This window comes from Centroberyx gerrardi, chromosome 15 (assembly GCF_048128805.1).
Source record: "Centroberyx gerrardi isolate f3 chromosome 15, fCenGer3.hap1.cur.20231027, whole genome shotgun sequence".
NCBI lineage: Eukaryota > Metazoa > Chordata > Actinopteri > Beryciformes > Berycidae > Centroberyx > Centroberyx gerrardi.
Genome location: NC_136011.1, coordinates 15,003,962 through 15,015,613, shown reverse-complemented (window position 1 = coordinate 15,015,613; position 11,652 = coordinate 15,003,962). Strand labels below are relative to the sequence as shown.

Genomic DNA, 11,652 nt, shown 5'->3' with positions numbered 1-11,652 from the left:
TTTCCTGTATGAATTCGCATAAGAAAAACATTTTCTCAAATATTGAAATTTTGCATTTGAATATTGGTTCACGTCCGTTCTCTGGGGGTTGTCAAAATATTTGATTCTGGGAAACATAGGAAACTGAAGTAGAACTAGACAAGGCAGGTTTAGGAAAAGTACACCAAAAAATCCAAAAACAAAGTTTCAACACTGGAATGCATTGGACATCACAGATTAATGATACATAACAGTGTAAAAGTATCTGAGGGTGGGATTTTCCATTAAGTCTGATTATGAGACTGCATGCCTTGTCAACTGGACATTTTTTGCAGTGTGCGTGTGTGAGCGTGCACGTGCGTGTGCACGTGTGTATGTACAGGTGACAGCCAGACAGACAGCCACTATTCAACTGTGAAAAAGGTGGCACTTATCAGCGCACTGCAATAAAAACAGACAATGAGGCCATTCTTCTCTGAAGTGTATGTGTGTGTGTGTGTGTGTGTGTGTGTGTGTGTGTGTGTGTGTGTGAGTGAGGACAACGGAGAGTGAGGCTGTGTGTGTATGAGCATGTATTATGTATGTGTGTGTGTGTGAGAGAGCTGTCCAACTCGGGGAAAAAGGGTAAGACAAGGGAGGGCGGAGGAGAATTGGGCTATGTGTGTTTCAGAAGGCGGGCAGTATGTGTGTGTGTGTGTGTGTGTGTGTGTGTGTGTGTGTGTGTGTGTGTGTGTGTGTGTGTGTGGGCCTTTCTCAACGATGGCCTTTCTCTACACTGCTTTCTCTGTATAATAACTTAACCAGGGTTAGACAGTGTGTATTTGCATGTGTGTATTTAATAATTGATGTCATGGCTGATTGGAGGGGAGCGGGAGACAATGCAGTCCTGTATTCCTACTTTGCCGGCCATGTGTGTGTATGTGTGTGTGTGTGTGTGTGTGTGTTTTTGTATGTGTATGTCGCTGGTCCCTCGTCAGGCCCTTATTAACTACACTAAGTGACCTTTGAGGAGGTGCTGACGGGTGTCCGTGGGACCCAGCCAGGCTCTTTCGCTCCTCTCTCTCCTCATCCCTCCCACCTCCTCTCCTCTCTCACCTTCTCTCTCTTCGTCTCGAGCTCGCCACACATCTACCTCTTGCTTTCGCTGCCTCTTTGAATTCTACTCATCTAGCTGCATCTAATCTACATTTTTATGCACGAGAGCTAATTCAACTCTGGTGAGGGAGGTGAACATTTCCCAACGCGGTGCATTCAGCCTCTATGGAATTGCAGCTTTTGAGCTCTGCGCTTATCTCTTCCAATCACACGCGTTATGTGAAGAGACAGATAGGTTTTGATGCCTCCTACAAAGGCAGCCTTGTCCTGCAGGATTCTAACCAATATCCCTGTCCCTTCCTATTTCTGTCATTCCTCAGCCTAGAGACAGAGAGCGTGCCCTATCTCGACTATCAGCTGGAAACAGGTCGTCACACCACCGGCCCTTCTGGCTTCATACGGTCTTGAACGGCCTCCATGTTCTGGGAAATATGGGTGGAAGATATCGAAGAATACAATGTCACAATTGATCCATCTTGCGTGCTGGAGAACGCCGATGCCAAATCTTTTTTATTGCGGTGAATTCATTACGTGCGTGTCTGGATTGTTTAAGCTCTGGGTGGGTTTGATGGAGTTGGTCAATTACATTGCAGCCTGCTGTCTGTCTGCGTCACCCGCTCCACTCTCTGACACTCTCTGAGTCCTGCTGGTTTTCGGAGTCCTGGCTCAGAGGGGCGCGGGCTTCGTGTGTAGCCTGATTAGGGGCGGTGTGGCTCGGGGAAGATCTTGGCATTGCGACGGAGGCTTCGCTCCTTTCTGCCCTCTCAAAGGAGAAATTAAGGTGTGGGGGAGGCCACATGCACTCAAATACTCCTCTACCCCTCCTCTTCTCTTTCAAAAATGGACACACAAATATGAATGCATAGAACTGTATGGAATCACACAAGGATCACATTTTGTTGAACACGCTTACATACAGTATGTGTGTGTGGGGAGGCGGGAAGGTGTGTGTGTGTGTGTTTTATGTATGCATTTGCTATTGTATGTAAGCAGGCATTCATGTGTGTTCATACTAATATAGAGTAGACTTCCTTTAACTAGGAACTAAAGCAAGTCAGAGAGTCATTCTCTCCAGATAATAAAGTCAGAAAAGGAAGAGTTTTTACATGTGTGAGTGTGTGTCATGTGTGTTTTAATCATAATGACTTTGATTGCACTTATTTAAGATAAAGAAATTGCACATTTCCAAGAGGTATTCTTTATAAAAATTTCAAATATATTTTATTCATTTACTTTTTTTGTAAAACAAAGACGTATTTCAGTAACAGAACTACTTACAGGTTAACTGATTAAAAAACATTATTGTCAAAGTTAAATTTTTATCTTTTATTGCTACAGCAACGGTGAATTCAGGTGCTATGTCTGTACGTATGATTTCTGTTTTCATACCATAGATGTATAACTGAAGCAAATTATGACAATTTCAGAAAAATAAGAAACATTTGAAGAGTGATAGTGAAAAAATAGTGAGTACCAGAGACTTTCCAATCCAACATCGTTGGTTCTGTCCGGAGTCTCTCTCTCTCTCTTTCTCTCTCTTTCTCCCCTTTTTTCTCAGGAAGATGTCTTCTCTGCCTCACCCTCCTCCTCTCTCTCCATTTCAAAAAGCAGAAATATTCAAGTTTCCCTCTTTCAGCCCACAGAAGCTGTACAACAGTCAGTGGAAGCATAATCCGGTCCGTCAGTCTATCTCTCTTTGCCGTGTCTCATTCCATTGGTCTTCTTTCCCAACAGGGGCAGATCAGGGGAAAGAGAAAAAGGCCTCGTTTTCTAATCATCTAGCGTTCATCTGAATTACCTACTTTTTACATGATCAAACAAATACAGTTAAGTGGATCTCCTACATACATTTCTCTGCTTTGACATCGTTCTCGGGAGCTCTGCGCCAGTGTCTGCACTGGCCCATTGCATAGCCCGCATATAGTGTATCTTCTCTTCGCCCTTTTTACATAGAAAGAAACCCTCCCTTCCCACTCAACTCCCTTTCCATTCTGTCTGAAATAATTACATCATCAAACAAGCATTTTCCCTCCTGTAGTTGCCTCGACTCTTTAAATTCCCATTTCCCATTGCTACTGTCTAATCGATAAACATGGTTGCTGTAAAATATCATACATGTGATTTGCTCTACTATAACAAAAGAGGAAAATAGAGTTGTCTTGCAAGGTTTTGTGAATGAAGAAATTGCGAGGGGGTAGCAAACTCACTTTAGGATCAAAATTCCTGCTCTTCAAAACTAGAAAGACAGTAAAGTAAAGTGATATCTGGCTAATTGTTATAAAGTCTGGGGCTTCTTTGGGGCTTTTATGGGCAAGCATGTGGCTAAGGCAGTAATCTGTGGGACACGCAGACTGTGTAGCAGCTTTTTCCCTCCCCATTAATATGCCTGATTTATCTAAACGGATCAGAACGACCCCCTTGATGAGTTGATTCATGTTAAAGCTGAGAAAACAAAAGCCTGGCCACCCTGTGGCCCCCTAGGACTACACAGTGGGATGGTAACAGATTTTGAAGGGATCTGGGGTTCAGGGACACATTACAGACAGGAGAATTTAGGAACTAGCTGGAACAGGATGCGATAATGGAGTGAACTAACTGCGTAAGGGATTGAGGGAACAGTACAGGGATCTGTGTCACTGGAAGACGGTGTGGTAGGTGGGACACTGATGGGACTTCATGTACTTGATGGCGAACTTGAGCTCCTTGCTCTTCTTGTCCCACTTGTGAATGGACATGAGCAGCAGTTGCTGGTCCACTTTGCGGCCCATGATAAGGAAGTTGGAGCCCAGGCTGTCCAGCTGGGAGCAGGGGCAGTTGGCCCCGTTCTTGATGTACAGGGTCAGCTTCTTCAGGTCCTTCTTCCGCAGCACGCCCTGCTTCAGCACCTTCTTCTTCTTCTGTGCCGCGATCAGCTTCCTGTCGCCCTTCTCCTTCTTCACCTCCTTGATCTTCATCTTGAGGGCTGAGGGGGGAGAGAGGGAGAGTTGATCAGTGACTTGAATTTGTTTCTCAGGGGAAAAGCTCTCCAGCGATAATTTTAGTCGAAAGCATCATGGTTTACTTGTTCAATTATATTGTTATGTAAACAAAGTCTGAATACATGCCCAGAACAAACAAGTGATGTAATGGAAAAATAGTCCAGTTCTCCTTTTAGCAAACCTAATTGTCTCACAACATTTGATTGGTTGGTTCAAAGAGAATATAATTTACTTCCTTGTACTGCAGTTTTTCCAAAATTTTGCCTCATATATTTCAAGTCATTATTTTTAACTTTTGTTTTCTACCACACACAGACAGTTACACCCAGGTGGACGGATGCCAATGATGTGTCACTCTGTTTCCCAGTTTCTCTTCTACTTGGAGTGGCTGTGAGATTTTTTTGGAGCCTGCTCACAGGAAGAGCACTGAGCTCTGTGCTGGGCCCTGAACAGGCGGCTAGTTTACACCTCTCCTGAGAATCATCATTTAACCTCCGGCAAAAACTCAACACTAATATCCCACGCAGCGTCCAAAAACTGCATCCTGGTGTGTGTGTGTGAGTATGTGTGTGTGTGTATCTATCTATCTCTCTGACAGCATCAGTTCTGCCAGAAGGAAAGGTGCACAAGCTTTCGGTGTTATAAAGTCAATAATGTTTCTACATGGGACAACAATCCTTAAGAGCAATTAACACATTTATATGGAACCACCATATCAAGAACCACTTGTGGGTCCATGCAGGTCAATCTCATTCTTCACATACCACTGCTATTTCAGGTCACCAAAGCAATTTAATTAAAGATGAAGATAAGATAGGCTAAAGTGCAGCGTAATCAGATGTTGTCTATTTTGTATGCCTCATAGTTCTCTATCAGGAGATAACGTGTGTTTACTGGAAAGCTCGAGACTGTCATCATTCCAGGACTCTCCTGACCATCAGATAACTCCTCTGATAATAATTTCATTTTCCTACACAGACGTGTGTATTTTTCAAGGCAAAGGATATAAGATTAGATAACCTCTGTGCACACTGTAGATACGCGGCGTTACGTTACAACAAGCACCGGGATATCAGACTAATGAAGTGCCGACTCGTATCTGCTGTCCACCCTCATGTTTATACGTTCGTATTTATACATGTGAGAGATTAAATTTGAACTGCCAAGCGTTTGAGCGAGGAATTCTCCGGGTGAGCGTTTTGACAGGCGAAATTAATCATGGGCAGGGCAAAGGCACGGGGCCGGTATGAAGCATCGCTATGTACCCGAGCCTCTTGGAAGATCGCCATTTCACTTCTCGCCTCCTTGTCTGCTGTTTTATAAACACGCCTTCGTACACTCTGATGCATATATACACGTGAGGCGGTAGCATGTTCGCGGAGGAATGCGTGTGTTGAGTTGCCATCCATGTCCTGATTCACATCCAGTTCCTTTACGGAGGGACCTTTAAGTGTGTGTATGTACTGTATGTATTTGCGTGCCTGAGTGTGCGTGTACCTGAATGAGAGTATTCATGCATGCATGTGTGTGTGTGTGTGTACGTGTGTTCAGCGAGGATAGGAAGGATAAAATAATTTGCCCCAGCCCCACTTTGAATGCCCACCCATATTCAGTCATAAGTGATGCAGTGGGGCCCGCTGCGCATTTGAGCCTGGCCAGTATCCCCGTGACAAGCTGTGCCCACTTTTTATACAAACCCGCTCTCTTTAAAGTGAGTAGAGGAGGCATGGAGGAAGAAGGGGAGCAGATGGAGAGAGAGAGGGAGCGGGAGAGAGAGAAGTGTGCTGTCATTTTGAGGAGAAACAGGTTTTCCTTGAGCTACAGCACGTCACCTCCCCTCCCAGCCAGGTGGAGACTCTATCGCAGACCCACTCCCCTCCTCTCTCCTTTACTACCCTTGCCATTTGTGCCATGCTGCTGAATGGTACAACGAGGAATGCTGAGAAATATGGGTTCAGCCTTCAAACGTAGACTATAATAAAACACAAGGTTTGAAAGACGTTTAGGGCGAGCGGCGTCCAAAGATGAGTAAGTAACAGCGTCCATGAGGCGTGAGATAAAGCTGTAATCAAATATCACCCTATAGAATAACATAGTAGAGTCACTCTTGGCTGCATCCCACAATCCATACGTCTCTGTTATCTTGACTCCTCCAGTCATCCCAGTGTCTCATCCGGTGACATACATCTACAGCCAATAACACCACTGTAATCTCTCCAGCGCTTGTCTATGGCTGGCTATCTGCCTTCAGATGTAATCATGTTTCACTCTAATGAAAAGAAAGACATTTTGTCTTGCTTTCTGATCCCAAAACCTTCCCCCCCGGGTTGGCAACACAAGATCGAGATATTAAATCTCGCAATTAATCAGACAAATAAATATCTAAGTGTGATTTTTGTAAAGTCACGATAGATTACAAGGGATGAGCCGACATTTTGGCCGCAGTTCCCAGTGAGCAATGTGCACAAAGGAGTACTATTTTTTGTTGTTGTTGGATGTGAATGATTATGCTATATACATTTCTATTGTTTTGTAATTTGTCGTCTTCTATAATGTTCACAATCATCATATGCAGCCATGTTAGGCATGAGTAATTGCCAGAAAATAGATTATGAAACTTGGTCTGTGTTTTTTTTTTAAACTCCAGACATCTCCATTGTGCTATAAAATAGGCTGGGACAGGTTTCTGTAGAAATATGGTTTCCAGCATAGATCTGGCCACATATCATTTGCTATTATAATTAATCTGTGCAGAAGCCTGAGCCATGTTCTTCATGAGCCTCCCAAGGCTATGAATGTTCTCACCATTAGTAGTTTCATCATCAGAGTCTCATGACCACAGAAAATAGAGAGCTGTATATCATTAACTCTAAAGACTAGGGCAATAGTCCAAGGAGAGTTTCAGTCGCAGAGTCCGTTGGGCCAAAAGCCTTGATGAGCAGAAATGGTTGGAATAGTTACGTTCTGGCTTTGTGTTCAGGTCATAACTGTGGTGGTGAGAAAGTCGAATTCTGGAAAGTAAGAATGTTAGAAAATGGTGTTGAACGGACATTGGGGGTTTGTCTTTTTGTAAAAAAAAAAAAAAGAAAGGAATATAATTATGGTTGCAGAGAGCACAGTTCAAAATGGGAGTTGCCAAATGCGTGTGTGCTACATGTGCGTGTGTGTGTGTGTGTGTGTGTGTGTGGTTATGGTTGTACTAGGGATGCATCCCACTTTTTCATTTTGACTTTTGACACTTCTCAACCAATACCAGCATAAGTATTGCGGTTCAAGTTGTAAACCAATACCATAGAAAAGAAGAAACCAAAACAAAGCTGAAGTACATGTGATGAAATAATTTCATAAAAATCAAATAGAATTTAATGTTTTATTTCCACCCATAAAGAGTGCTGTTTCCATCCTTTTGAAGACAGGGAACTGAAACTAAAAACTGAAACACTGTAGTGTTAGACTGTTAAAAGTCATCTGAAACTTTATTTTCTGGTAAAATGGAAATGAGCTGTTTGTAAATGTATAAGTTTACACATTGTTGTAGGTTTGTGTGTTTTTATGCAATTTATAGTTAGTTGATAAGACATGAAGCCAATGCAGTGTTGAAGTACAAGACTGGCCCGTCACCGATGCTCAGTATCAGATCAGTGCATCCTAAGTGCGTATGTGTGTGTGTGTGTGTGTGTGTGTATGTGTGTGTGTGCAGTGGTGGTCCTGGCATTGTTGTTGGTATGCTAGGTGAGATACGTTTTCTTAAAGAGAAATTTCAGCTAGCAGACAGCTAGTAGATAGGCAGGCTTGAATTACTATTATTACTGCTGTAGCTAGCAAGCCCGAGAGTAGCTACCCAATTTTCTCAATTTTACAAGTCAAAACAAAACCTTACATAACAGAATAAAAACTGTTATGATGAAACATAACTGTCGTTAGCGTGTTTGTGCTCTTGTTCTGTTTTTTCTTGTTTTTTTCTAACCTGTGCACCTGATGGTTTTGACGTCTTCATGACGCTATGAAGGCTCAGCTGCAGTGTAATCTGGCTTTCTCTGAGGCAGTTTGTTACCAGTTTACCGACCTACACCATGTCCAAAAAACTGACTCTCAAATAACTAATCATGAGTAACAACATTGTCATAGCACGTGTATTTTTGTTGTGCAAATTTTCATCTGTATCACCTATAAATCTGGGTATTTGTGTGTGCCTTTGGTTACGTTAAACTGTTAAACTGTGTTACCTGTACACCCCTCTACCCCCACCCCACACTATTTAACACTCCTGTCGGCAAGCAGTGTGAGAGGTGGAGAGAGTCAAGAACGCATTAATGCAGGTCATGGAAGCTTCTTTGAGTCCCATGCCCTGTGTGTCGTCATGCAGGTTTAGCACATTTTAATTGCTGGTACTTACCAAAGTCACTGGCGCAGTAATGTTCCATGATATTGTCCGCTTTCAGCTCGTTGTCACATGGAGGGCAGACCTTAGACACTGGGGGAGACAGAGAGAGGACACCGTCATCAATAATGTCACCTTTTCTAGTGTGCAGAGTGTGCTCTAACCATCTCAACATTATAATTTAAGCTGATGCTGCTGAGGCTTAGCTAATATCCTACAATGTTTCCAAAGAGCTGAGCGCACAGTGGGCGGTTGAGTTGAGGTGTTTGTTAGTCAAGTACAGTCAGCAAGACCAAAGTCGTGTCGATGTGTACTCGTTAAGCCCTGAGCACTTTTCAGCCACTTGTTTGGACCCCCACCCCCCACCCCCCCCCCCCCACACACACACACACACCACCACTCCCCACCTTGTCAGAGGCTATTTGCTGCGGAGGGAATATATAGTCCAGGAGTCTGACTGATGTTTGCCCTGCAATTACAGTGGAGAAAATGTTTTAATTCCAGCTGTTGTATATTTTGGTGGTGCAGGCGTGGTCTTGGCTGCTCAGAAAGGTAAACGTTGCAGCAGGAGAAGCTGAACACGGTGAAAAGTGATTCAGTACACAGACGCAGCCGGGGCTCAGGCCACACAGCAACCACACATTGTGAAACAGCAAGTGGAAACCAAAGCAACAAGTTGAGTTTATTTTTAACACAACATTTTGGCAAGGTCTCCTTTGCTCATTGCAAGTTTAGCCTCACTGTTTGTGATTTTGTGATTTACATTTTGTGTACCCACAGAATGTAGATACAACATGAAAGAGACCGAGTACAGGACATTAAGTTTTTGTTGTTTGTTTCAAATATTGCTTGCTTGCTTTTACAACAGTTACTGCACTTTTGCAGCAAAAACTACTTCAGAAATATGGCGTGGGACAACATTTCAACAATTATTATTAAAATTTCACGCCAATATTCTTTTCAAAGCGCCTCTAAACAAACATGCATGGGAATTCCTTCTTCCATCAATACTCTCTCTCTCTCTCTCTCTCTCTCTCTCTCTCTCTCTCTCACTCACACACACACACACACACACACGACATACTGCCATGCAATTTTCCTCAAAGCCTCTTCAAAATAAAACATTTTTTTTATCACAATAACCACATAAACTCCATGTAATCCCAGAAGGACTGGTTACAGCTGTAAGTATCTCATATCAGTCCGCTGATCCACAAAACAGAGCCTTGGGCCAATGGAGAGAAAGAGGCAGAGCATTAGAAGGGGAGATGGAGAGAAGGATGTGGTTGCCGCAGGTATAGAAATCTTCCCTACACCGCTGAAACATATATACCTACAGAGTGATGGAACGTGCCATGATTAGAGACAACTTGTCTGAAGGGGGGAAAAAAAAAAACACGGGCCTTCTGCTGAATAAGCGATCTTATTCAGACTAGCCGGACGACTGCTAAATTTTTCTGTTATTCTCTCACCACAATATCCAAAATATTTTCAAAACTCTCTCTCCCCCCGGCCCGATCTCTCTCTCTCTCTTGCTCTTTCACACAACACACACACACACACACACACACACACACACTAGCCTAGCCCAGTCCAGCCCAGGCCCCTGGGTTAAAAGTCAGGGTTCGAAGGTTATCACCCCAGCCCAAACCTCAGCGTCTGGGCAGATAATGAGAGGGGTCAAAGTTCAGCATGCCTCGCTGCCTGGGTCGTGGGGAGGTGAACCCCCTAACCGTCGCTCAGTGTATGTATATATGTGTGTGTGTGTGTGTGTGTGTGTGTGCCGGTGGGAGATGAACCATGTTCTTGTAGAGTAACTGCCAGTTTTTCTCCTCAGAGGGTTCCCATGCTTTCACAAGCGGGAGGCCTGCTAGGCCGAGAGGGTCAGGCCTCTAATTGTCTGGTGCTGACATGGAGACTGGGATTGGAGCGCAGAAACACACACACAAACACACACACACACTCACAAACACACACACACACACACACTAGAGAGAGAGAGAGAGAGAGAGAGAGAGAGATCTAGAGAGAGACGCCAAAACTCCTCTAGATTTGTCTGTTTTGAATGATTCCCTTGAAGCTGTTACATCTTATTCAGACTCTTACTCAGTAATTCATTCTGGTTTCACAGGGGTGGTATGTTGGCAGAGGGCCCAGCTGTGTTGATGCCAGAGCATGTGTCAGGAGAGAGCAGTCCCTCCATGAAGCCCGGTGGAGCTTGGACCACCATTCGCGAGCCGCAGAGAAATCAATTAAGTGACGACTACCCTCATCATCGTCCGGTCTCTATAGGGAAATCACCATCAACTTCTGGTGGGAATCGCTGCTTGATGCTTTTTTTTCCTGCTGCAGCCGACTTTGTACTGGCTTTGCCGATTATATTGACATTTACAAGGGTGTAAAACTTCTCAGCAAACCGTTTTTACGTTGAATAGATGCCTGCACCAACGCTGAAAACCTGTGTAAATACAGCGCCAAAATGAAAGTTGTCTGTAGTTTTCCAGAGCTGCTACCTGCTCGCATTGTGAAATTAGGACCTAAATGTCTTTTTGATATCAGTTCAAAACCGTTTCCAAAGCTGCTTTAATAAGATTTTTTTACCGTCCCATAATGTCATTATGAAAATTGTATGCTCTTTTGGGTTGACATTGGACTCGGCCACTTCCTGCATGTCGGCGTTTGTCAAATGCGTGCTGGGTTACATCCATAGAGTGAAATACAGATGCACTAATGTTCCCGACCAAAATGGTGAATGTAATAATATTGCTGCCTTAGTTCTTCGCAGATAGCGCTGAGGGGATGAGGAGGAGCCGGGTGGGGATGAGAGGACAGCTTAGGAGAGTGTGATGGGAGCAGGGCGAGAGGGGAGGAGGTCTGGTGGGAAGCCTTGTCATTAAGTGTCACACAGAAAGCCAGAGTGGAAATGGTTTACGGCAAGAGTCCAATAATTTAACGGCAGAGCTTCACTTCATCATAGCTCTGAGGAGGTTATTGTCACACCATCTCCATCTCTCTCCCTCTCTCTCTCTCTCTCTCTCTCTCTCCCCTGCTCTCTTTTTGCTCTTTTCACTTTTTTCCTCTCTCTCTCTCTCTCTCTCTCATACACCCATAAACTGGGTTTCCATTTAAGTATTTTATGCGAATTGGGATGAATTATTAGAGAAGCTGGATGGGAAGGGCAAAATTCAATAAAATTTCCTCAATATCACAAAAATGTTT

General features: G+C 43.8%; 1 protein-coding gene across 1 annotated transcript in view; it reads right to left on the bottom strand.

Annotated features, from left to right (window-relative positions):
* Positions 1–2,298: 2,298 nt before the first annotated feature.
* sfrp5 (secreted frizzled-related protein 5) overlaps positions 2,299–11,652 on the bottom strand; it is a 15,451-nt gene continuing 6,097 nt past the window's right edge. Inside the window, exons 2-3 of the mRNA XM_071914154.2 lie at positions 8,449–8,526; positions 2,299–4,036 (exon numbers count right to left, since the gene is read on the bottom strand). Of these exons, the coding sequence (XP_071770255.1) occupies positions 3,708–4,036; positions 8,449–8,526 (407 nt within the window). The 3' untranslated portion in view covers positions 2,299–3,707. The remainder of the gene's footprint in view (positions 4,037–8,448; positions 8,527–11,652) is intronic.